General features: G+C 43.8%; 1 protein-coding gene across 1 annotated transcript in view; it reads right to left on the bottom strand.

The window, feature by feature from the left end:
- The window catches only part of LOC122916788 (histone-arginine methyltransferase CARM1-like), a 93527-nt gene that overhangs the window by 39519 nt on the left and 26641 nt on the right, over nucleotides 1-27367 (bottom strand). The window contains exons 3-4 of the mRNA XM_044264172.1: nucleotides 5112-5289; nucleotides 1025-1115 (exon numbers count right to left, since the gene is read on the bottom strand). Of these exons, the coding sequence (XP_044120107.1) occupies nucleotides 1025-1115; nucleotides 5112-5289 (269 nt within the window). The remainder of the gene's footprint in view (nucleotides 1-1024; nucleotides 1116-5111; nucleotides 5290-27367) is intronic.

The raw sequence follows: 27367 nt of genomic DNA on the forward strand, positions 1-27367 counted from the left end.
TTACAGACTGAGCAGAAACCATGAAATGCAAATCTGTGCTAGGAAAGCCTATTTTACAAGAAAAAAAAATCAGAGAGAAAGAATAAATTTTAGCCCTTTGACCCTACTCTTCAAAGAACTTGTAGCCTGGGAAACCAAAGCACATTTTGGCTGCTTCTTCACCAAGAGGCAGGATTACAAAGACAAAAAAACCAGAAATGCGCTGTGGCTATCTGCGTGTTGGAAGGTTCTGCATACGTCAGCTGGAACTCAGAGCCTACATTTTAGCATCCCTCCCCACCCATCTGCCAGCGCATGCCTGTCCTCCTACACACCTAACATTCCTCCTCGGATGCTGTCTGTTTGGTTCCTCCCTCCCATGGGTCCAATATCATCGTTCTCTTTCCCTCTTTCTCCTTACAAAAACCAGGGCTCAAAAAACAATGCCAGACGGAATGCTGGCTTAGAGCCGGTTGTTTTGTATTAGTTCTCATTCTCCAAATGAAGAAACCAAGTCTATCAAGGTGAAGTGAAATGTCCAAAAGCCAAGAGCCCATTAGTGCGAAAACTCCAAGAAAAATGTTTTGATCGACTCCTTTACCTTGAGATGTACTGATTGCCCTGTCCTCTGACCAAGGTCCCTTCTAACAGAAGCCGCGGCCCTGAGCCCAGGGAATGGATAACATTAAGGGGGAAGGGAGGGGCCGCAGTAGGGGGAGGATGCTGTCCTTCCAGCTAGAGGCCACCTGCTAAGGAGCTCCCGGGTTTGTCCACTCCAGGGGTTCTCAACAGGGGATGACTTGATGCCCCCTTCCCCTGCTGGGGACAATCGGCAGTATCTGGAGACATTTTTGGTGGTCACAACTACGGGAAAGGCACTACTGGCCTGTAGTAGGTAGCAGCCAGGGGTCCAGCTGAACATCCCACAGTGCACGGCACCCCACCCCTACCCCCCGCCATTTATATAACCCCAGAGGGCAAACCCAAACCAGAAACTCGGGCTCACTCTAAAGGAAAAAGAATGGAAGACAGAAGAGAACATTACCAAAAGTTGGCTCTGGAGTAGTGTTCCATGTAGAGCTGTTCGTCAGAAAAGGGGGCCAAGTGGATGTCGCCGAATGTCGGGAACATCATTCCTAATGAGCAAGAGACACAGACCCAGACGTTGACAAGCGCCGCCTTCCGACTGCAGGGGACACTCACCCGCCACCGGACCAACGCCACTCTCTCGTCCTATTTCAGTTATGACCCAAGAGGCTGAAATACAATTTTGCCTCAAAGCAAGGATTAAAAAAATTAGGCAGAAGACTGGAGGAAATATAAAGAAGAATCCTAATGCAGTCACAGAGCTATGTTATGAGAAAAGCTCGCGGAGTCTTAGGAGAGGCCTTTAAGCCGGCGTCCTGTCTTCTCTGCTGTCAGCTTTTTCCTTTCCGTACGCCCTGGGCTGGGAATTCTGCGCACTTTCTTCATTTTTTAAAAATCCTATTTATTGTAAAAACAGCTCTGAAGATAATTCACCCCCCGTCATTCTATCCCATTGTCATTTCCATTCTGAGACTCCGTCCATGGGTAATCACGCTGACGATCTTCTTCAGTGCTCTTGGAGGCTCTGCTTCTCGGGGTGGGGGTGGGGGGGCGGTCGCCATCCTCCTCGCTGGGACACCCACTCTTGTTTGTTGTTCCTGACCTTCCCAGTCACCAGGGGGAAGGAAAGGCAGGTTCCCTAGTGGGCAAACACCTAGCCTGGCATGCCTGAAGCCCAGCGTTCCCAAGTGGGCCAACACAGCGATCAATGTTATTATTCTTGTCATTTCTAGGGAGACTCTTTCTCATAGTCTTTAATGATCCGGCACATAAAAGAAAGATGAACTACTAACCCTACTTCAGAAGTGAGTATCGCCTTAGAAACTGGAGGTTCTGTCACAAAAGTAACACCTAAAATTTCTTGATCAAAATTAATTTAGGATTTTGCCATGATCTTTTCTATGGGTTTTCCCTGTATTGATTCATTTAATCCTCATCATAAAATACAGTAAGTTCTATTATTATACCCCCGCTTTACAAATGGGTAAACTAAGGAACAGGGAACTTGAAGTGACTTGGTCACAGTCATAGAGCTAGTAAGTAGAAGGGCAAATCCAGGGGCGGAGCCTCATCTGTGAGGCCACAGATGAAGAGGGCACAGAGAGAAGAGGCGAGAAAATGATGCTGGGAAGTCAAATATGGCGGGCGTGAGGCGGAGCTGGAGAAGAACCACGGCACGTGGGGGAGAGGAGAACAGAGCATCCACAGGAGGAAGGCTCCTACTGACTAAATATTGATAGGATCTGTTAGTGTCCTCGCATGGAAATAATTAGTCACGAGCATATCAAAAACCAAGCTAGTGAAAACTAACTCCGAGAAAAACAAAAGGTTTCATGAGAAAATTGAAAATCTCATGCACCCACTTTGCCACCTGGCTCAGCTCGGAACGATATGTACGTTGTCACAATAACCTAAGCACTGATTACGGATTCGACCAAATGATGATCTCGGTCCATATTTCTTTATATTCAATTGGGTCCCAAAAGCCCTTGAAGTTAGAGTTTTGGGCACATTTGCAGCAACATCATCTGATGGCAAAATCTGACCTGAACTGACACGAGTTTCTTTACAGTCTTTATTTATCCCCTTTGGTATCCATATTCATACGGTTTGTTGCAGAAATACAATGTGTTTCGTCACACGGTGGGGCCTCAGACTCCACTGCAGGCAGTAACGATCCGCAGCAGAGGAGTCTATCACCTTTCCCAAGTCCTTCAGATTCTCGATTCAGAAATCTACCTGGCCTCGAGGGTCTGGGAAGGGAACTGAGGACCTGCATGAATACACTGAGAAGACAGGGGCGGGGAACGAGCGCACACCCAGCAGGGAAGAAAATGCTGTGTAGGAGAGAGCACACTTCTCAACCAGAGAGTAACGAAAATAGCCGTATGATAATTTTGTATCAAAATATGCAGGTAAGTAAGGGGAAGAAGTCCCAAATGGAAGGGAGAGGGAAAGCCTTCGGGGAGGGTAGTAGTCTCAGGACAGGGAGAGCTGGGGCAAAACGGGGCTACTATTTTTCATTAGAAGTCTTTATGTCATTATTTGGCATTGTAAATTACATCTTATTTTGGTGGAAAATAAAAATAACTAGAAAAAATAGGGACGCCTGGGTGTCTGCCTTCGGCTCAGGTCATGATCCCGGGGTCCCGGGATCCAGCCCCTCTCTGTCTGTTGCTCCCTCGGCTTGTGCGTTCTCTCTCTCTCTGATAAATAAATAAATAAATAAAATCTTTAAAAAAAAAAAAAAAGGAAAAAATCAAGCCTCCTGCCCTCAGGAACACACAGGTTAAAAAGAAGATAGAATCAGTATTCATTTCTCCTTGTCTAGTTAAAGATACACAGCCCAGTAAAAGTTTCATACCTATTACAAATATTTGGGAGGGGAAGGAGTGGCAGATATTAAGCCTAGATATTCAGTTTGGAGGTGCCCCACAGATGCACATGAATTAAGCATGTTCAGAATCTCACCAACAGCCAAGTACCTAGACATTTTGAAAAAAAAAATCCAGACAAAAATATAAAAATTCCTTCTGAGGGGCACTGAGTAGGAAATCCAACTGGTCCTTTATGATCTCACTTCCACAGTTCAATTTCATCGCATAAACACAAAGCTTCCGAGACCATCCTGGACTGTCTGTTTCACCAGCGGCATGCGAATGCAGTTTCTGACATTAAGTACATTTTGTCTATTTATTTATTTTTGCATGAGGCTTTTTCCAAGAGTCTATCTCTGAACCCCTATATTGTGAAGCATGCAGGGAATTACGGATGAGCCTCAAGCTTTCCTCACCTGCCCGCACTGCTGTGTGTATACTGCTTGACGTGCTGAATCAGAGCTGCCCTCGTGGTCACCGTTTTGTCCCCACTGGCTACCAAGGCGGGGAGACACATCCTGGGTAAGGTGCCACAATTCTAATGGGAGCTGCCACTTTTAAAACTGACCAATTACTTTCTGTGTTTTACTTGAAAAACCATTCTGTGAAAATGTGTCCCCTCTCCCTAGTAAGGGGTGGAAAATAGTGTGTGTGCGCAGGAGTCAGGAGAGTGGGCTTCAGGGTCAGAGAGACCTGGGTTCAAATCCCTGCTCTGTCATTTACCAGAGGTGTGTCCTTGCCGAGTTGTTTTCTCCCGCTGTGCCTCAATTTTCCCTTCGTAAACTGGGGGTGGGAATGGTGCCTCCAGGGAAGTCAGGTCTCAGTCTTGGTACTGTTGCTATTTGGGGCTGGGTAACTCTTGGATGGGGTAGGGGTCTGTCTTGTACCCCGAAGGATGTTCATCAGCACACCTGGCTTTTTTATCCCACTGGATGACAATATTACCCCTCCTGCACTGTGACAACTCAAAATGTCTCCAGACGCCACCAAATGTCCCCTGTGGAAGGAATATAACATCACCAAGAACCTCAGGACTGACCTTCCAAATACATTAAAAACCTCCATCACTCACCCTTGGGAAGGTTTCCACAAATTAATGTACGCATGTGCTAAGCAATGTAGATACTTGAAAAGCACAAAAAAGAATACTGGATATGTACTGATGTATATGTGTATGTACTGATCATGTACATGCATATGTACTGATCAAGGACATGTACTGATCATAGGGAAAGGGAGACATGGTAGGAGAGGAATATGGCGGAAAGAATGAGCAGGTCTCAGAGAGTTTCTCATGTTATAGAAAGCCAACACTTAAAGCGGCTTGAGAGATCACTTTTCTTAGAGATTATTTTTAAAATCCAGATGAGAAAACTTAAGTCAACAGGTCAAGTGGTAGGTGAAGTTCACTGAGGAAGACAGTGATAGAAACGGGACAGAAACACAGAACTCTGAACTGGTCCTCTGTACCATATTTAATACCATGCAGCACACAACCCACACCTAGAGCTTCACGGCTGGAGACTAGCTCATCTCTTGTGAAAGATTAAGATGAGAACATTTTTTAAAACGGTACAATAGAAATGCCCTGTCTTCCTTTCCATCCAAAATTAAATATAGGGAAAGGAGGAGGAAAAACTCTTCTGAATCAGGAATTGGCCAACTCACCATTCGCTTTCAGCCATTTTTTGGAATGAAGGTAACTCTCCAGCATCCTTTCATTGAAGAGCATGTATCCCATCGGTTCGGAAATGATCACATCCACAGCCTCAGGAAGAGAGATGTCTTCAATTTTCCCTGGCACAACAATGATCTTGTCGGAAAGGTGGTTATTTTTCACCAGCATCTGAAGAAGATAAAACAGGGGATCAGGACTGTCACACAGACTTCTTGGAAAAAAATCAGTTTTACAGATTGAGGGTTGACATAGTGATAGGGAGGAGAGGGAAGCGACATATCTATGTCTCTAAAATGCCTTAAAAAATAACCTGATTTTTCTTATTGTCCACATATTTCATGTTGACTACAGATAACTTAGTAGATACACATATGAAAGATACAAAAACATCCATAACTGTACCCCATACAAATAATAACTTTTGATACTTTGATGTCTACCCCTCCAGACTCTTTACACAAACATACACATGCGTGTGTGCATGTGTGTGTGCATATATATGTGCATGCAGTGCTGGGGAACTGTTTTTTAAATTAAAGGTTTCTGTTTATTTCCCATCATCCTACCTGGAACGAAGATGCCTAAAAGCACTGGACAGTAATCGTGCAAAATTAATGATCCTGATCCTCATTAAATTATCCTTTGGTCTTTTGATTCCAAAAATAAATAATAGCATTTTCATTTACTTTTCTTTAGAAGTACATTTTACAGTTATGTACTCATTTTTCTTTGATGTCCTCTGCATTCTATTTAATAATTTTGAATTCCCTTAAAACTGGGACTTTGAAGAGATAAGTATTTATTGTATTTCTAATATATTTCTTCTTAATGCCAAATATGAGAAAGAGATTGCATTATTACATTTATGTCTTTCTACTGCCTGAAAAACATATTTCCTAATAAACCTCCTGAATGCACCAGCATAAATACACCCAGCACACTCTGTTTGGGCTGTGGCTCCCTGAGCCTCCTAGAAGTTTGCTCGTTGTATTTACACACAGAGACCTTCCATTTTGCATTTTCATAACTCAATCCCATTCTTCACCATCAACGCAGCATGCCACGCATTTGTCATGAATCAGTTGTATCTTTTCCATTTCTGATCACTTCTTCACAGAGCTAGGGTTCCTTTCACTTTGAGCCCCTCCTTCTAGGGTGCTCCTTACCAACCCATGCCCCACAAGCTTATTAAATGTCTTTTCTACTTATGCTTTAAAAAATACAACAACACATGAATCTCTGACCTAAGGAAAAACCATGGAAGAACAGTGTTTGAACATGTCATCCACTGTCAACCTTGACCCTTGCCCAAAGACTCCCAGAATTCTGCTCTATCATCTTCCCACTCAGGGAGGTCTAGTTCATGGGGCTGGTGGGGTTCGCCACTATGGAGACAAAGCCTAAAGGTTAAAGCTTTTGGCGCCCGGCTCTTCTCTGCACATTCTGTTCTCAGGAGGATCCACTCACTGGCACAGCTCTGCTGGGGCTCCAACGTGGGTAGGTGCCCAACCACAGCCTTCGGTTCTCTGACTCACCTGAGCTCCTTTATCACGGACTTTCCCACCACCACGCTTTTTCATCTCAATATCAACAAGCAAGGAGCCCACCTCAGCTTCTTCTAGAAAACTAACCATTCCCCTAGGCTTTCTTAAAACTTCTATACAATCTTTTATTTCCTTGAATTCCTTTTTGGTCATGAATATGATAATCGTCAATATCCTGGGGGCAGAGTTGCTTCCCACAGACAATTAGTGACTATGTTTTCTTCTTTCTACCTTCCATATGTCTCATTTCCACCTTCTCCTTTCTGCCTGCATCAACTTGTCCAGTTCTTAATAGCTTCCAATATGGAATTCAAAAATAACCCTTATATAATAAAAAGAATAATAGGAGTGCCTACTTCATAGACCTCCTTGAGGAAAAAAAAAAACAAGACGAAGCATATTAAGGACTATGTAAGTGTTAAAATTATTATTACTCTCTCTTATTTTTATTAAATAGTACCATTAACTAAAAAAGAGAAATGCAGATGAGCAAACACACGAAAATAAAGATCATTTACATTGCCCTATCCAGATGTAGGCAAAGCATATGCCCTAGTAGACATGCGAGTATATCTCTGTTTATAAAAACATTTGGCAGCTTGAGATATTTGAGCTGGGGGTTCGGGCCACAGTAGATCCTGAGTAGCTCGATGGGAAAAAAGGACATTGGTATCTCAGTCCTGGCATATCTCTTAGAAAGTTCTGTAGTAAATATCATTCCATAAAGTTTTTTACAACAAAATTTCTACCAGCTATATAGTATTTCATAAAAATATCTTGATTCATTTCATCAACACCATGTTACTGAACAATCTGGTTATATTAAATTTTTCATTATGACAATAGTGCATTGACAAACATTGTAGTTAAATATGAAAGCAGACTTTGCATTGTTTCCTTCAAATTTAAAGAGGATGGAAACTGGAAAGATTTCTTTTTTTTAAATTTTTTATTTTTTCAGCATAACAGTATTCATTACTTTTGCACCACACCCAGTGCTCCATGTAATCCGTGCCCTCTCCAATACCCACCACCTGGATCCCCCAACCTCCCACCCCTCCACCCCTTCAAAAAACACAGATTGTTTTTCAGAGTCCATAGTCTCTCATGATTCACCTCCCCTTCCAATTTCCCCCAACTGCCTTCTCCTCTCTAACTCCCCATGTCCTCCATGCTATTTGTTATGCTCCACAAATAAGTGAAACCATATGATAATTGACTCTCTCTGCTTGACTTATTTCACTCAGCATAATCTCTTCCAGTCCCGTCCATGTTACTACAAAAGTTGGGTATTCATCCTTTCTGATGGAGGCATAATACTCCATAGTATATATGGACCACATCTTCCTTATCCATTCGTCCATTGAAGGACATCTTGGTTTTTTCCACAGTTTGGCGACCGTGGCCATTGCTGCTATAAACACTGGGGTACAGATGGAAAGATTTCTGATACACACTGCTCCACGGACTACCACAAAGGGATTCCATGTCTAGATTTCAAGCTCCTCCTAAATTCTGCTTGTGGGGTATGAGACTGTCTACTTATTCGTGTATAAAACCACTCACCCACTTGGACCAGAAAGCTGGAAAGGGAGCTTTTCTAAGTTTTGCTGGAGGGACCAATATGAATGGACATCCAATTGAGCATGGTATTACCCTATACCGCTAATTTACAGAAAATAATTCTAGGCTACTGAATCCTCAGGAACGTCAGAGATATAACAAGGCTTTGGAGAGAGGATTGTGTGAGCTGTCAGAAGGGCAATTTGAGATTCAAAGGAAAGAATTCTGAGCCTCATCATTTTCACTGGCAAAGAAGGAAATAGCACATTTTTGGAAGTGGGCACAGAGGCCTGCTTGTAAGTCACTGCATCACATGACTTCACTTACTGTGGGCCACGTTCAAAGAACACTAGATCAGGAATCTGAAGATAGGAATTCTAGTTCTGCCTTTACCACCAAAGAGCTGGGTGACCTTGGGAAAGTCACTTAAACCCTATAAATTTTGGTCTCCCTCCTTGCAAAATGAAAGTTTAAAACTGGAGTTGTTCTCAGACTACTTCAAGTGCTCATATTTTATGAATGGAAGAAAGCCAAATTTCCCCCCAAATATATTCCTGGAGTCCGTGAACATAGGAGCTTCATGATCAAATAATTTTGGAACTCCTCTATAATATATATCCCACTTACAAATTCAGAATCCATTAGCATATTAATTGCTTTGAAGAATTTTACAGAAAAGAAAACTTTGGCTTGGTTAAATCAAAGACAAGCAGTCTTATCTGGTTGCTTTGCAGTTCTTTTTTCACTGAACATTAATTTATCTCCTGCAGATCAATCTTTGGGAAACAAGGAAACAAGGAAAGGAGTTCATTTGATAATCCTAAGTTTGAACATAAATCTTTGACAAAGATATCTGAGAAACAGGACATATACTCAACAAATAATAGGTCTAAGCCATGAGAATAGCTAATTCTGAATATCAGATACTCTATTCTCTGAGGTAACATTGCTGCCTTCCTTCACTTTTGGCTACCAACATTCTCAGCACACAAAATTTTGTGCTAGCCTGCCGTTTCGTACACCATTCTTCCAAAACTGAAACTCAGTAGAACTATCCTTTCCGGTGGAAAAAATGAGCCTCAATATATCCCTCCACGTGCTGAAAAGGGGCTGCTAACCAGAGGCAGGCTCTGTCGTCCACCATGTTCACTGCTGTACAGATTCTCCCTGTGTGACCTAGTCCTTCTCTAAGAGTTCAGGAAAGAGGGAGGCTCCACTAACAGCTCGTCTCCTTGGACACCATCAAGGTATAAGCAAACCCAAATGTTGTTTTGCTCCTGTCTCCTTGGAATGACATTGGTTTCAAAACCCGTCAGCAGTTCTGTCACTTGTATTAGTTGCTTAAGCTGTGCACCCACACACACACCACGCAGGCACACCCATGTGCGCGTGCACACACACACATGCTGCACACACATGCACACCCTTTGGATGAATCCATCCCTTTAGTATCACTATAACTTCCAGGATAGAGAGGGTAATAATTTCACTTGGTACCCTGCCATTCTTGTCTGACTTAGGGGGTTTTTCATTGAGTTACATGTGTTAAATATGTGTTGCTTATTTGCCTGCTCAGTATGGAACCTTACTTGGGTTTCAAAGCTAAACTATATGGGAGTATTTAATTATATTCTGCCTCAAAGAGGAGGGAAGAGCAAGTGTTTTGGAGGTGACAGTCTTGGGTGCTGGTGTTGGATTCTCCACCTGCTACCCGTATGACTGTGGCCAAGACACAAAATTTCTTGGAAGTCCTTTTTTTCACCTATAAAATGAGAATAATAATAATAGCACCAATCCCTTCAGTGTCATTTCAGGATCAAATCAAATGAGAAAGTATAGAGAAATATATCAGTCAAAGAGAACACAGCTGAAATTCAACAAGAGTTTAAAGACAAGATGAGTGGTGCCTGGGTATCTCAGTGGGTTAAGCCTCTGCTTTCAGCTCAGGTCATATCTCAGGGTCCTGGGATCAAGCCCCACATTGGGCTCTCTGTTCAGCAGGGAGCCTGTTTCCCCCTTTCCCTCTACCTGTCTCTCTGCCTACTTGTGATCTCTCTCTCTCGCTCTCTCTCTCTCTCTCAAATAAATAAAATAAAATCTTTAAGAAAGAAAGAAAGACAGACAGACAGACAAGATAATAAGGCAGTAGAACTGAGGTTAAATAAGAGATTTTAGGTGCAATAAAATAAGTCAAGAAGTAAAGTGACACAATTATGGAATCACACATAACTAATGTGCAGGAAGAAAATACTTTGCATTCAAATTATTTATAACCATTTGGCATCAATAAATCTGAAGAAGTGCTAGTTCTGTAAGTCAGAAACATCACCACCTACAAATGCACACTCCAGAGGAATATTTGAACACATACACAAGATAAGTTCTACTACATTTTTTATAATAGTATTGGTAATTGTAAGATGAAAATTTACAATAAGCCAGAAGTAACTACCGACAGGGAAATGAATGAATAAACAGTGGCATGTTCATACTCGGAATACTATTTAACAGTGAGAAAGAACCAGAGGTCCATGTATTCACATAAGTTACTTTCAAAACAAAATTTTAGGGGTAAGAAAGCAGACTGCTGAAGAATATGTAGTATGATTCCAGGATCTATAATGAACTCCTCAAACTCAACACACACAAAACAGACAATCATACCAAAAAATGGGCAGAAGATATGAACAGACACTTCTCCAATGAAGACATACAAATGGCTATCAGACACATGAAAAAATGTTCATCATCACTAGCCCACAGGGAGATTCAAATTAAAACCACATTGAGATACCACCTTACACCAGTTAGAATGGCCAAAATTAACAAGACAAGAAACAACATGTGTTGGAGGGGATGTGGAAAAAGGGGAACCCTCTTACACTGTTGGTGGGAATGCAAGTTGGTGCAGCCTCTTTGGAGAACAGTGTGGAGATTCCTCAAGAAATTAAAAATAGAGCTTCCCTATGACCCTGTCATTGCACTACTGGGTATTTACCCCAAAGATACAGATGTCGTGAAAAGAAGGGCCATCTGTACCCCAATGTTTATAGCAGCAATGGCCACGGTCGCCAGACTGTGGAAAGAACCAAGATGCCCTTCACCGGACGAATGGATAAGGAAGATGTGGTGCATATACACTATGGAGTATGAAGCCTCCATCAGAAAGGATGAATACCCAACTTTTGTAGCAACATGGACGGGACTGGAAGAGATTATGCTGAGTGAAATAAGTCAAGCAGAGAGAGTCAATTATCATATGGTTTCACTTATTTGTGGAGCATAACAAATAGCATGGAGGACATGGGGAGTTAGAGAGGAGAAGGGAGTTGGGGGAAATTGGAAGGGGAGGTGAACCATGAGAGACTATGGCTCTGAAAAACAATCAGGGGTTTGAAGTGGCGGGGGGTGGGAGGTTGGGGAACCAGGTGGTGGGTATTATAGAGGGCATGGATTGCATGGAGCACTGGGTGTGGTGAAAAAAATAATGAATACTGTTATGCTGAAAATAAAAAAAAGTCAAATGTACTAAGAAATAAACTGTATTGATTACGGTATACTAAATTATATTTTTAAACATTTCTATGCTAACCACAAAATTAAGATGTTGGTAACTTCTGAGAGTGAAGGGAGGGCATGGAAGAGGGAAGAGGCAAGTAGGAATTTTATACTGATATGGTTCTTCCTCTGGGTTGTGGGGATACACGGACTCATTTGGTTAGTACTCTTCACACCTTACATTTGCACTGACCTCTTCTTTTGTATGCGTGAAGGATTTAATAACAGTAAGTTTTAAGTTATGCTAATAATAGAGAAGTTTGAGATAGTCATAATGAATGCAGATTACGTAAGGCAAACTGATTTCTGCGATCAGAAAGAAACCAATAGACATGGAAGACAGATGAAGACAAAGCAGCAATAAAGGAAATTATGCCTCAGAAGTATAGGAAAATAGAATGCAAAAAAAAAAAAAATCACTGAAAAAAAATCTCCCTGAAATGAAAGCCAATTCTGCTAACAGGAAAAATACACAGTGATCACAGGAAAATTTCATACAGTAATAGTAACATGGAAACACATTCTGCTCAAGATCTTGGATTTCAAGAAAAAAGAATGAATTCCATGGGCATTCATGCAGAAAAATAAGTTATCTTAAAAGTGAAAGACAATCAAGCTTGCATTAGACTCTTCTCTAGTCACACGCATTTTAAAGAAATTTTTATAAAATTTAGAAGAAAACATATATGACCAGAAGATTAAATCCAGAGAAAGTGCTAGTCGCATTTCCAACAGGAAAAAAATCAGGGTATAAAGCACACATAAGCCCTTCTTCAAAAAATGGTTCATCAGAAAGAAAAAAAGAAATTACCATAATTGAGAGATGACTTAAATAAACAAAAGTGAAAATGAACTTTTGGGATTTCATCAAAATAAAAAGCTTCTGCACAGCAAAGGTAATAGTCAACAAAACAAAGAGGCATCCTATGGAATGGGAGAAGATTTTTGCAAATGACACTACAGATAAAGAACTTCTCAAGCTCAAGACCCAAAAAACAATTAATCAAGTCAAAAAAAAATGGGCAGAAGACATGAACAGACATTTCTCCAAAGAAGACACACAAATGGCTAACAGACAGATGAAAAAATGTTCATCATCATTAGCCATCAGGGAGATTCAAATCAAGACCACACTGCAATACCACCTTACACCAGTTAGAATGGCCAAAATTATAAAAGCAAGAAACAACAGATGTTGGAGACGATGTGGAGAAAGGGGAACCCTCTTACACTGTTGGTGGGAATGCAAGTTGATACAGCCACTTTGGGAAACAGTGTGGAGGTTCTTCAAAAAGTTAAAAATACAGTTACCCTATGGCCCAGTAATTACACTACTGGTATTTACCCCAAAGATACAGATGTAGTGAAAAGAAGGGCCACATGCATCCCAAAGTTCATAGCAGCAATGGCCACAATAGTCAAACTGTAAAAAAGAGCTGAAATGCCCTTCAACAGATGAATGGATAAAGAAGATATGGTTCATATACACAATGGAATATTATTCAGCCATCAGAAAGGATGAATAATCTGCTTCTTTATCAACGTGGATGGGACTGGAGAACATTATGCTGAGTCAAATAAGTCAAGCAGAGAAAGTCAATTATCATATGGTTTCATTTATTTGTGGAGCATAAGGAATAGCATGGAGAAGGAAGGGAAAAAATGAAGGTGGGGAGATCAGAGAGGGAGATGAATCATGAGAGACTGTGGACACCAGAAAACAAACAGGCTTTTAGAGGTGAGGGGGGTGGAGGGTTGGGTTAGCCTAGTGACAGTTATTAAGGAGTGCACGTATTACATATAGCAGTGGATGTTACATGCACACTATGAATCTTGGAACATTACATCAAAAATTAATGACATACTCTATGGTGACTAACATAACATAATAAAAAAAATTAAAGAAAAGAATAAAAAGCCTTCTGCAGAAAAAAAAAAAAAGAATTCGGTCAGAAGAAGCTAAGAAGACGCCTGGTAAGAAATGAGTCTATTTAATTATGGAACAAATACTAAAAAATTACATAAATTTGGGTTATATTTCAGTGAGAATTACATTACACCTTGACAATATAAAAACAATATGTAACTAACAAAAGAGGAGGAAGAATATGAGGGTGTCAATGACTTCATTTTTTTGTAATTTTTTTCACAAGAAGTAACTACTATCATGAGGTTAAAAAAGAACTGTTCTAATTTCTTAATGTTTCCCATAACTTTAAAGAAATCCATTAGGAAGTAATTTCTTTTTGGTTGAAGAAATACTTACTTAAAGGTAAGTAATTCCTCTTCTTTTATTTCAGTTTCTTTTCCTTCTGTTAAATTTAATAAACTTGGATTAAACCAAATACTTTTTATTTAAATTCTACAGATCAAATCATCTGTTTTCTTAGCAGTATTTCTCTCCAGTCATTCTTCTCTTTGTATATTCTCAGAGAAAAACATGTGGAATGCTGTTCACCTAATATAAATGATAATTATTATGGGTGCTTAAAATTCTCTTCTTTGTTAAGTTTTCAGAATTGCTTAATTCTTTGTGATAAGATACTATTTTTATAAAAACAGCAAAGTGATTTTTCTGCAAAGTGTTAGTAAAATGAGGGATCTAAGCAAATGTGTTTCTTTTTTTAAAAGAAATATTTTATTTTACCAGGTGGTGGGTACGGCTTGCATGGAGCACTGGGTGTGGTGAAAAAATAATGAATAATGTTTTTCTGAAAAAAAATAAATCGAAAAAATAAATAAATAAATAAAAGCTTTTTCATACATAGGATATTCTTCTCGCAGAAGCAAGAGTTCAGTGATACAGGATTACACTTTCTTTTCTTTGGTTCAACAAAACTATTCGGTTCCATAGTGAAAGACGTGCATACGATCATTTTAGTTAATATGCTTTTCTGGAGGGTTAATATGTTCAGAAGAACCTACAATATTAAAGACTCAGTGAAGTAGTCCAAATCTTGATAATCTAGAAATAATATGCTAAAGAAAATTGGGAGTTGCCCTAGAAGAGGAAATTCCCTTTTCAATTATACTACAAGTCAACAGTATCTCCAAAGTAGATAATTTAGGACAGAGAAGTATGATATAACTTTATGATATGAAGCTATCACAGTAATCAGTTAAAGAACTAAAAACAAACAAACAAAACAAAACAAGACAAAAAACCCCAATCCCTGGGTGGCTCAGTTGATCAAGAGACTGACTTCAGCTCAAGTCATGTTCCCGGAGTCCTGGGATCGAGTCCCGCTTTGGGCTGCCCGCTCCATGGGCAGTCTGCGTCTCCCTCTGGTCTTCTCTCCTCTCATGCTCTCTCTTACTCTCTCTCTCTCTCAAATAAATAAAATAAAATAAAATAAACCTAAACCCAGAAACTCAGAGTAGTTAACACTGAGAAATATGAGTGGGCATGAGTGGGGTTGATGGGAGAGGGTTACTTTTTTTAAAGACCCTCCTTTGATTCCCCTTCCTATGCATACGTATTACTTTAAACTAAAAAAAAAAGTCAGTGAGCAGTTGTTCAAACAGCAGGATACTTAATTAATCTTTCTCTTATTCTCTCCTTTCAGATCCCATTCCTTAATGGGCAGTTCTGAACATCTGTTGGAACATTTAATAAAGCAACATAAACCTTACTGTTAAAAAATTGCATGACTTTGGTTTACTTAAACAGAATACTTGACCTAACGTTCTTGGCCAGCTACCAGTTCTGACTCCATCATTTTGTGTATCAGGACACAGAGTCGTAGGGTGGTCAGTGTCCAACCCAAGGACACATCACAAGGGATCAACAGACTTGGAAGAAAGCCATTGTATTTATCAGTGTGTTTAAAGGGGGTAGTTCATGCCTCTTCTCAGAGACAGTAGCATTGTGGCTGGGCTCCTCTTTAGGAAGGGCCTGAAGAGGAAGTGCGCGTGGTAGCTGTCTCTCCCCTTTATCCCTTTCCCTCCCTCAGTGCACAACTGCCTTCTGCCTGATCGAGGCACATGCTGAGCTCTGCCTAAGACCCCTCTTGGGCCACTGGTGCCTAATTAACAGCATGCAGAGAGCAGGGCCCTCTTCACCCTGCTGCCAAGGAAGAGTAAATGGGCCCCAGGAGGAAGCAGCCAGAGATGGGGGGTGCAAAAGTCCTTTGCAAAGGAAAAGTAGTTGGCAGGAAAATTAGGACAACACACAAGAGTAAGAAAGGCAGAGAATGGCCAGTAAGGGAGAAAGATGCCAAAGGAAGGAGAGAGAGAGAGAGAGGCAAAGAAAGGGACTTTTTTCTCTGTTTCTCCTTCAGATGAATCTGAGGTGTCCGGGACCATCTCTGAATGGAGCGAGCGTTTACACAGCCCCATGTAACTGCAGAACCTCTACGGTGACAGAAGTCACATGAAGTTTTTACGAGGAGAATGTTGCCAATCCTGTAGTTTAGATGCCAGTTAAACAAAAAAAAAAAAGCCACCTTGGCAACTTTAGTGCTGTTAGTGGTTTCCCTCTGATGTTGTTCGAGAATGTTCGATAACCGGGGAAGAAGAACATCACGGAGGCCGCCAGTCTGTCCGGGCTTGGGAAGGATGCTCTGACCAAATTAGAAGGAAGCACTAAAACGTGTCTACAGAAGCAATTCAGGACTGTGGTGTACGTGCTGGGGGGAGCGGTGCACCTTTGTCCTTCCTGCTGGCGCCCATCTCCCTCCACCGGAAGGTAACTTAGACATGACACCTGCTGTAAACATCTGGCAGTGGGTGTCGTGTCTACTTTACTCACCCAGCGAGGATCTGGTGCATAGAAGGTATCCAGAAAGGACTGGCTGGTTACCTCACCAAAGGTGATACGGCAGACTTGGCTTTAATTTTTCATCTCAAGTGATCGCCACACACTAGGACCACTCAGAAAGCAGAGATCATTTTTCGCCCTTCCCGATCCCTGATCGCGGGTAAATGGACAGCCCATGAGCAAAAGGGATTTGGGTGATATTCTTTATGCCTCTCTAAATGCTGGCACCTCTGGCAACAGGAGAGGGTAAATTGGGCATGTCAGGAGATTTTTTTCAAATTAGGACACTTTAAAATGATCCAAAATGTTACAGAGTGCCCTGTCTAGCGTACCTTCCTTGCAGACGATGTTTGCCTTTCGGTGTCTTAGAGTTTTTCGCAACTCTGGTAAGTAAAACTAATTCCTTTATCCTCAGAAAAAGAAAGGAGCTGTGTCTGGTGGAATGTAATTGGTCACTGCCCTGTGGACAGAGGGGTCCATCTGCTGATCCTTTCCAGCACTCCTCACCACCTATAGGCATATGGTTCTATGAAGTCCCTGCTGGACAGGCTTAACAACTTACTAGCTTCCCCATTCATAAGCTAAGTCAAATACTGGACACACGGTCATTTAATATTTGTAGCAAAGTCATACAAACTTAAAAAAAAATGATCTTGGTTGAGCGTCTGACTCAATTTCAGCTCAGATCATGATCTCAGGGTCGTGGGATCGGCCCCATGTTGGGTTCTGCATTCAGTGGGGAATCGGCTATAGAGTCTCACTCTTGTTCTACCCCTTCCCTTCCTATGTTCTCTCTTTCTCTCTCCCTCTCTTAAAGTAAATAAATCTTCAAAAAATTAAGAATTTAAAAATGATCTTATTTTTATTACCATTTTCCACTTCAGTTCCGGGACATTATTTATTTTGTCCTCTCTTCCTGACATTCTTCCTCCTCCATCTTCTTTCTCTTCTGATGGCGTAGAGTGCAGTTGTTAAGAGACAACAGACCTGAGTTTAAGTCTCTACTTACTTTCTAGCAATCTCCATCAAATTAATTAATTGTGAGTCCCAGTTTCCATATATGTAGAAGAGGAATAACATTAGCACTGGCTTCAGAGGTTGCCCTAAGACTTAAAAACTGACAGGGCGCCTGGGTGGCTCAGTGGGTTAAGCCGCTGCCTTCGGCTCAGGTCATGATCTCAGGGTCCTGGGATCGAGTCCCGCATCGGGCTCTCTGCTCTGCAGGGAGCCTGCTTCCTCCTCTCTCTCTCTCTCTGCCTGCCTCTCTGCCTACTTGTAATCTCTCTCTGTCAAATAAATAAATAAAATCTTTAAAAAAAAAAAGACTTAAAAACTGACAAGGGGTGTTAGAGAGGAGTAGGGAATTTGGGTAAATTGGAAGGGGAGGTGAACCATGAGAGACTATGGACTCTGAAAAACAATCTGAGGGGTTTGAAGTGGCGGGGGTGGTGGGAGGTTGGGGTACCAGGTGGTGGGTATTATAGAGGGCACGGCTTGCATGGAGCACTGGGTGTGGTGAAAAAATAATGAATACTTTTTTTCTGAAAATAAATAAATTGGAAAAAAACACAAAAAAACAAAACAAAAAAAACCCCTAATGTCTAATTTTGGCCATTCTAACTGGTGTAAGGTGAAAATTAGCAAGACAGGAAACGACATGTGTTGGAGGGGATGTGGAGAAAGGGGAACCCACTGTTGGTGGGAATGCAAGTTGGTGCAGCCACTTTGGAGAACAGTGTGGAGATTCCTCAAGAAATTAAAAATAGAGCTTCCCTATGACCCTGCCATTGCACTCCTGGGTGTTTACCCCAAAGATACAGACGTCGTGAAAAGAAGGGCCATCTGTACCTCAATGTTTATAGCAGCAATGGCCACGGTCGCCAAACTGTGGAAAGAACCAAGATGCCCTTCAACGGATGAATGGATAAGGAAAATGTGGCCCATATACACTATGGAGTATTATGCCTCCATCAGAAAGGACGAATACCCAACTTTTGTAGCAACATGGACGGGACTGGAAGAGATTATGCTGAGTGAAATAAGTCAAGCAGAGAGAGTCAATTGTCATATGGTTTCACTTACTTGTGGAACATAAGGAATAACATGGAGGACATTAGGAGAAGGAAAGGAAAAGTGAATTGGGGGAAATCAGAGGTGGGGGCAGAACCATGAGAGACTATGGACTCTGAGAAACAAACTGAGGGTTTTGGAGGGGAGGGAGATGGGGGGTTGGGGGAGCCTGGTGTTAGGTACTAAGGAGGGCACGTATTGCATGGAGCACTGGGTGTGGTACATAAACAATGAATTTTGGAACACTGAAAAAATAAAATTAAATTTTAAAAAATTTTAAATTGAAAAATTAATAAAAATCTCCACATAAATATAATGTCATTACAAAACAAAAAACAGAAATAAAACCCTAATGTCTTGCTTGGCAAATAGCAAGTGCTCAGTGGACGCTCATTTATTATTCCTTCTTTTCCTGTGCTGGGTGAGCCAACGGCTCTTAGAAATGGGAGTGTGGATGGAGACAGTTAATCAGGTCCCCAGCTGTAATTCCTTGGCTAGAGGTTTCACTACCTACTATTCCCCTAGAAAGGCCCAAGTTAAGTTACATTCATGTGGCAACTGCTAGTCACCTCTCCAGCACCCGTTTTCGCTTTCCATCTAGCAGGATGCGTATATCACCAGGGGCAACGCCGTATGAACTACGGTGCTCAGTGAGGCGTGCTTGGCTCACTGACTCATATGGCCGAGGAGACATAAACATCAATTGTTGAGAGATCCTTCCAGGAAGTTTCCCTAGAAGGGGAAAGACATTTTTGATCCCTCCCTTTATTCACCTTATGACCAAGACACGGATTTGTTGGCTGAAGCTGCAGAAGTCATGCGGACATTGAAGTGACTTTGAAGTCTGGAGCCACATGCCAGACGAGTCTAGCTGAAAGACGCCGGGAGCCGGGGGCGCTACAGATCGTGGGGGGCTGCAACCTTGCCTTAGGCTCTCCCACATCATGCTCTCTTCACATGGGATTAAAAAAAAAATCTTGTGTGTGTAATCCGATGTTGGGCTGGGTTTTGTGTTATATGGAGATGAACCAGCGGATAAATGCTGGAGGTCTTGTTCAGACCAAGGGGCCTCGCAACCATGATAATCCGAGCAGAACCACAGGGTTTAAAGTCTCAGATCAATGCCTACCCCTTGGCTTCCTACAGTCAGGCTACTTGTGGGCTCCAAGGGAGCACGCAGCAGTGGAGGGCTGAGAGGGAAGAGTGAAGACACTGCTCCCCGCCACCGACCCCTCCTCTTACACAAATGCGTCAGTTCCCCACTGGGCAATTTTTACCCCATCCGTGAGCAGTCTTCAGGGTGTAGAGGTCTGTGGCCTCCAGAATAATTATGGGCTTCAGAGGAATGCTAAATATTAGGATGTTAATAAAAGCTAACTTTTCATTTGCTTCTGCTGTGCAAACCTATCAACAGTATGCAGTACATGATAATATAACTATAGTTTTAGTTAGGGTGTGTGATTATATATTTATATAATTTTATTTTAGTGGCTTTGCTTTTGGTAAATCAACTTATCATAGTGGGTCTTTACCTCCCACAGAGTGTGTTTTATTTATTATCACGTGTCTGTTCCTCAGCTGTGACAGAGACATTAGTAGTTCTACTCTACAGATAAGAAAAAGCGAAATTCAAATTGATTTAAGTCTACTAAGAGTACTCTGCTTTAAAAAAAAAAAAGATTTATTTATTTTAGAGAGAGAGAGAGTGCGAGTGAGCAAGCAATTGTGGGGGTGGGGCAGAGGGAGAGGGAGAGAGAGAATGTCAAGTCGACCAACACAGGCTCGATCCCATGACCCAGAGATCACGACCAGAGCCAAAACCCAAGAGTTGGATGCTTGACCCACTGAGTCACGCAGGGACCCTGAGTATTCTGCTTTTTTATAGCAACTGGTCATGAAAGAAATTGTTTTGTTTTGTTTTTCTAATTTTATTATGTTAGTCGCCATACAGTACATCATTAATTTTTAGCGCAGTGTTCCATGACTCACTGCTTGCATACAACACCCAGTGCTCCATGCAGTACGTGCCCTCCTTAACACCCATCGCTGGGCTCACCCATTCCCCACTCTGAGACCCTCTGAAACCCTCAGTTTGTTTCCCTGAGTACATAGTCTCCCAATTCTTGACTTAAGTTTTTAGTAGCAATGCCTGAGTCGACGGAGATGTTATAAAAAGAATACGAGCAAACTAGTTATAGGCCACAGCAAAGTGGGGAGCTTGGCTGAAAAAAAAAATCTCCATGGCTATAAAATAATTCAGACCAAACTACATTTTGACAATTTAAGTAGGAAAGGATAAAGGTTATTTGGATTTTATTTTCCACCAAATGTTACGTGGGCATAAAAACTGTCTCGGGTTTTACTAAACTTCCCAAGTTTCATCTTTGCAAGTGCCTCCTCCTTAAAGGTAAAGTTCAGGTAATCAGCCTGGCCTCGGCTTGAAGAGCCACCAGTGACAGGCGAGGAGAGGCCCGACGGGCAGCCTGCTCCACAGAGCTCCGGGGAGGCCGCAGGTGAGCGTGTGGAGCCGCTCATTTGTACGGAGGGCTGAGGAAATACGCAAGTCACAGAAACGTAGCCCAGGCATTCCGAAATTCCTTTTCTCTAGGTCCTTCCTACCTAGGAATAAGAGCACCCAGTCTAAGAAGGCTGGTCATGGAAAAACAAAAAACAAAAAACCACATTTCTGAAAGGTCAAGCAAACAGTGTTAGGAATCACTGGGGATATTTGTGACAACACAACCGAACACAGGGCTAAAGAAAACCATGACATTATATGGAACTCTATTATGAAATGAAACATAATTAAGGATTTATAGGATAAACACACTGGGGGCTCTACTAAGAAACTAGGGCTGAATAAAAGCACACTTATTCTACTCTTTAAAAAAAGTCACAGACTCGTAGAATCTGGGTCTCGATCAGCGTGTATCTCCCTTTTCTCTGTCTCCTTGTTACAGGGATTATTCAGTCAAGACTAGAGGTTTCAGAACTTCTTCCAAATCCCATTCCTTCCTGCTTCAGATAATATCCAGTCACGATCTGGGCGCACTGACCCAGATCACTCTATACTTACAAAGCATCTTTCTTCCAAGACACTTCCGAACCACACATTGCCTCAGTTAAGCTTGCCAGAGAAAATCTCATCCCCAGCCAGTTGAAGCCTTAACCGATTCATTACTCCTCCAAGTGTTCCGGCAAGCTCTTTCAGCAAGTGACCTGCCAATTTATTCCTGGAAGACCCTTCATCTGTTTCTGTCCGTTATCAAGGACTTCAGTCCTCTACTAAGAAGCCCCGAGTTAAAGGTGAGGTCCAGGAATGATATTTACTCTTTGTATTTCATTCTCTCAATTTCAATGTTATGCCCAAGATTTCACGAACACACTGTGACGTAACAAGAAATATACATCTTTGGTCTCTAACCCCCACAGTTCCTGACGCAGAACTCCTAAATCCCTTGGAATTTCCTGGGGGAGGGGGGCAGCAGTGATAGGAGAATCTTCTGTTCTAGTGACAAGAGTCTTGGTGGGCTCCTGGTTAGCTTCAGGATGGGGGCTGGTCATCAAGCACTAGAAAGAAGCTTGGGATTTTCAGCCCCAGCCTTCATCCTTGTAGAGGGAGGAGCTGGAGACGGAATTAAGAAACAGTCAAGCCTACATGATGAAGTCGCCGTAAGAAATTCCCACACTGCAGGGTTTGGGGAGCTTCTGCACTGGTGACTGCATCCACATGCTGGGAAGGTAGGGCGTCCCAAATTCTCAGGGGCAGATGCTCCCAAGCTTGGGACCCTCCCTTTGGCTGTTCATCTGTGTTCTTTATAATGTCCATTACGACAAGCTGATAAATGTAAGTAGATGTTTCCCTAAGTTTTTGAACTGCTCTAGCGAATTATCAAAATGGAGTGAGTCTGCGGGCACCTCTGACTTAGGAGCCAGTATGGGCACAATAGGGTACCCAGGGGACGCGTCCGTCACAAATGGTGTCTGAAGAGAGAGCAGTCTTCTGGGTCTGAGCCCTTCAACCTCTGGAACGGACACAGGTTCCAAGTAGCTGGCGTCAGAATTAAGTTCTATGACCAGAGAGTTGGGAAGCTGGGTGGTACACAGAACAAACCCCCACCTCTGGTGTCTGAAATACTGTGAGTAAGAAAAAGTTCTCCTTTCACACGCAGGCACGGTGCCGATGGAGAGTCTTCCCCTGACAGGTAGAGACCCTCTTGCTGAGGCGCTCACATGACTCCTCAGTCTTAAGAGGACACAGTTGACCTCATGTGTCCCTTGTTTCTCTTCTCTCTCTCTCTCTTTTTATTTTTAAGAAGATTTTATTTACTTGACAGAGAGAGAGACAGTGAGAGAGGGAACACAAGTGGGGCGGTGGGAGAGGGAGAAGCAGGCTTCCTGCCAAGCAGGAAGCCCAAAGCAGGGCTCGATTCCAGGACCCCGGGATCATGACCTGAGCCAAAGGCAGATGTTTAACAACTGAGCCCCCCAGGCGCCCCATGTCCTTTGTTTCATATAATTACTTGTAAGACAGGCTCAGGGGCTCATTTAAGGCTTGAGCTCAGTTTGAGGCAATTTAGAAAATACAGGATATTTTCAGGTTCCTGGACCCAGTTCTGATGTGTGTGTGCAAGGGCTTCCCACCCAGCACCGAGCGATTCTCCCCTCAGTCCTGACGGCACTCGGAGCCAGCATCACACTGCACAGGGTAAGGGTTCAGTCCTACAAAGCCGCCACGCTCCCTTCAGATGCCGATGGCAAGGCCGGGTTGTGACCGGCGCCCCTGACGGAGAGGTTACGGATGGGACATTCCCTCGGCCTCCTCCTCTGTTTGCTTAATTTGCTTGCAGCTCCCAGCACCCAGGGAAACATTTCACTTACGAAGCCGGTTTATTATAAACAATGATGACTCAGGAACAGTCAGCTGGAACAGAGGCACGAGGCAGGGTCTGGGGAAAGGGTGCAGGCCTTCTGTGCTCTCTCCAGCCGTACCTGCTGTCTCCAATCGCCCTGCGGCCACCAGCCTAGAAGCTCTAAACCTAACCCCTTTGGGTTTTTATGGAGGCTTCACTACATAGGCAGGGCTGATTAAACCTTCAGTCATTGGCAACTGAAGTCCATCTCCAGCCCCTCACCTCTCCACCAAGGTAGAGGGGGGAACCGAAATTTCCAATCTTCCAATCACAGGGTTGGCTCCCGGCCACCAGCCCCCACAGCTGGCCCTGCTCCTTTGTCCTTCTCAAAAGTCACCTCATAAACATGAAAAAGACAACTTTACAGGAAATTCCAAGGGTTTAAAGAGGAGCTCTGTGTCAGAAACCAGATGAAGACCAAACATGAATCTTATTAGATACATCATCACGGTATCCCATGGATCTCGGCACTGAGCTTCAGGAGAGCAACTGAAGAAGGGATGGCCACAAACTGGAGGGCTCATGTTTAGCCTGGAGACAGAAGACCAGGGGTCTACTGCTTTATGAAAGGTGATGGAGACAGTGAAAGCCCAGAAGGGAGCCTCAACGATCTGTGACAGTTCAGCAACCTCATGTACAAAAGGCAGAAATGAGACCCAGAAAACTGACACGACTTGTTAATTCCAAGAGTCCCGTGAGGAACCCGGTCAAGGCTGGATGCTGAACTCCCTGTCCCACAAGCAAGTAGTCTTCATTCCAGCCCCTGGACTCCCACAGGGAGATGGTTCCCCCTTTTGGTTGCAAGTGAGGGAGATCCGAGTTGCTGCATCCTTTGGGTCCAGACCCTGCCTCGTAAATTGGCTGCATGACAAGTGCACGTTGTTTCCTTGTCCTTGCTTGATGAGGAAACACTCAGCCGCCTCTTCCATCCTTAGCTGCTCTTCAGACCAGCGGAGGAATTCTCCTGCTGGTTTATAAGTCTCTACCGGGCTGTGTTCCACATAATTTTCAAGCAGAGGAGAGAAAAGACTTCCATCAGCTAGGAAGTGGTGGGAAGCGCAGAGGTTAAAACATCTCCCCTGAATAAAACATTTAAAGAGTCACCCAAAGCATGTTATTCATTCTGGCACCGAGATGTGAAGATTGCCAGATGGCCCACCCAGGCCTCTGAGGAAGAAACACCACGTCGCTCTTCCCTTCTTTTTCCTGCCTCGCAGGGATGATGCCACAACCGAGCAGAGAACCACGGAGCCGACGCGTTCCGTCACGCCGGCCGCGGACGGTGAGCCGCGCAGGCTGGGCGCGCTCTGCACCTGGAGACAGAACGGCATCTGCGGCTGTCACACCACACACCCCCTGAGCATTTCCCAGAAAGCGGGAAACCTCAGGAAGAAACCAGGAAGGAGGACGGGGTTTCAAATTCCTCCCAGGCCAACCTTTTGCGGCCCAACTATGAGACGGGCATGCTACAGAGCGATCTATCAAACGGACGGTCTCTCAAAAGCGGGTGGGCTTTAACTCCAGCCCTGGGGGCTCTGAGTTGTCCTTGCCTCATGTTCCGTGCGACCCGTTCAGCTCAGAGACTGGGTGTCGGGCGCAGAGCGCGGTGTTTGATGTGAGGCCATTGAAAACGGGCCCAAGCAGCATCCCCGCCACCACAGCTCAGCGAAGGAGGAACATACCCACAGCCAGAAGTCAGAGCTCATGCTGATGCTGGGCCTCCTTGCGCCACGCCCGGTCTTAAGCGCCTCATATATATTAATTCATTCGGTCACACTCACCCCTAGAAGGTTGGCTGTATTCTTTATTAGTCTATTTTGCTAATTAATGTGGAAACGGAAACCAGGTACTTTGCCAATGGGCACTGTTATGGGTGGATGTGTCCCTCCAAAATTCCTGTGTTGCTCAGAATGTGACCTCATTTGGAAACGGAATAATTTGCCAGGATGAAATCACAGTGGGGTAGTGGGGGCCCCTAATCCAGGCTGACTGTGGGTGAGGCGTGCACACAGGGGACCGGGTGAAGATGAAGGCGGGGGTCGGGATGGTGCCGCAGAAGACAAGGCACACCAAGGATTCCAGCAAACCCCCACCTGACACTCGGAGACGCGGCCACAGACTCTCCACCACAGCCCTCAGCAGGGACCGGCCCTGCCATCCCTTGATCTCAGACTTCCAGGCTCCAGAACTGGCCAGCAATGAATTGCATTGAAGCTACCCAGTTTGCGGTACGTGGTGATGGCAAGCCTAGCAAAGATGTGTCTCTTTTCCCATGCGACTTGGTAGCCCAGTCGGATCTCTGAACAGTCATATTGAAAATGTACTGAGTTGGGTAGACTTTACATCAAGAGTGACATGTTAGTGAAATCTGGAAGGTCGTGTGGGAGCTGCCAGGTCAGCACTAGGGCAGTGGGAGATTTTAAGCAGAGAACAATGTTCATAATGTCAGAAAATCATGAAGAAGAAACAGCAAAGCAAGGAAGAGAAAACCCAGATTTTGAATAAATCACGTAAGGGTGGGTTAAAGCCCATCCTATCCCAGGTCCCGATGGCACAGACTTCTAGAAAGAGCTATGGGCTAGAGTGTACTAACTCCTGTGCTGGCCCAGACTGCCCGCCTGTCGCCATTTTGATTTGTCGTTCCTCATCTGTGTCCTCAGACTCTAATGAGAGCGGACTCCTCGCATCTAAACCTCAGCTTCTCATGACCACTTCAACTCTGCCAAGCTTTTCACGCCCTGTTTCAAGGGTTCCTTGGCTTTGTCTTTTGGTTTTTTGGGGGAAGATTTCTTAGTTCCTCTCTCTGGCTCCATCCATCAGGTAACTAGGGACCTGGGCCAGCCCATTTTGCCGTGGACTCGGCAGGTAAGGGAGGGGAAGAAGCCAGACCAGTGGTCAGGGAGGGGAGGAAGCCGCATTGTTATGGGCTAACTGCATCCGCCCAAAATTCATCCGATGGAGTCCTAACCCCCAGTACCTCAGAATGTGCTATATCTGGAGTCGGGGTCTTTCCACCACAAGGAAGCCGTCAGAGTGGGCCTTAATCCAACACGAAGGTGTTTCGGTGGGGAGATGAGGACACAGAGCCATACAGAAATAAGGCCACGTGAAGACAGAGGGACAAGACAGCCATCCACAAGGCCAGGGGAGAGGCCTCAGAAGAAACCAACCTTGCGGGCACCTTCATCTCGGATGTCTAGCTTCTAACTCTGAAAAATTAAGCTCCTACTGTGTAGACCACGCAGTGTGTGGTACTTTGTTCTGGAAGCCCCAGCAAACTGACACACGGGTGGTAAAGGAAGAGCAAAGAAGAACATTTGTCCGTGAATCTTCACCTCCCCTGAGGCAGCTCTGCCTCCTGGAATGGAGTCACATGGAGACGGGGCCTTTCTGGCAGCCAGTTACGGGGTAGGGGCCCCAGCCAAGTAAGGCTCCGGGAAGGGGGAGGCTCACCAACCCGCGGAGCCCCTATCATCGGCCCCCACTCTGGCTGTGGAGACTGGATCAGATGCACTGTCAGCACTGTTGTCACGATATGGTTCCGTGTGATTCCAGACTACCCCCACCACACACACACACCCCTTTCTTCTCGAAAGCTGACATCTAACTGCAGTTAGAGATCAAGGCCCAACATGCACGGCTGGTCCAGAGGGTGAAATTCATTAACCCAGGAGCAACCTGACTGATCAATCAACACGGGACAGTGACAAATAGTTCTTCTTCTTCCATGTTTTGACTGGAAAAGCAAGGGACACTGGGTGCTGGAAGCAGGGGCAGTGTGTCACAACAGAGATGGATGCAAAGCGTGTGTGTGTGTGTGTGCGTGTGTGCACACGGGT

This window comes from Neovison vison, chromosome 9, assembly GCF_020171115.1.
Source record: "Neovison vison isolate M4711 chromosome 9, ASM_NN_V1, whole genome shotgun sequence".
Taxonomy (NCBI): domain Eukaryota; kingdom Metazoa; phylum Chordata; class Mammalia; order Carnivora; family Mustelidae; genus Neogale; species Neogale vison.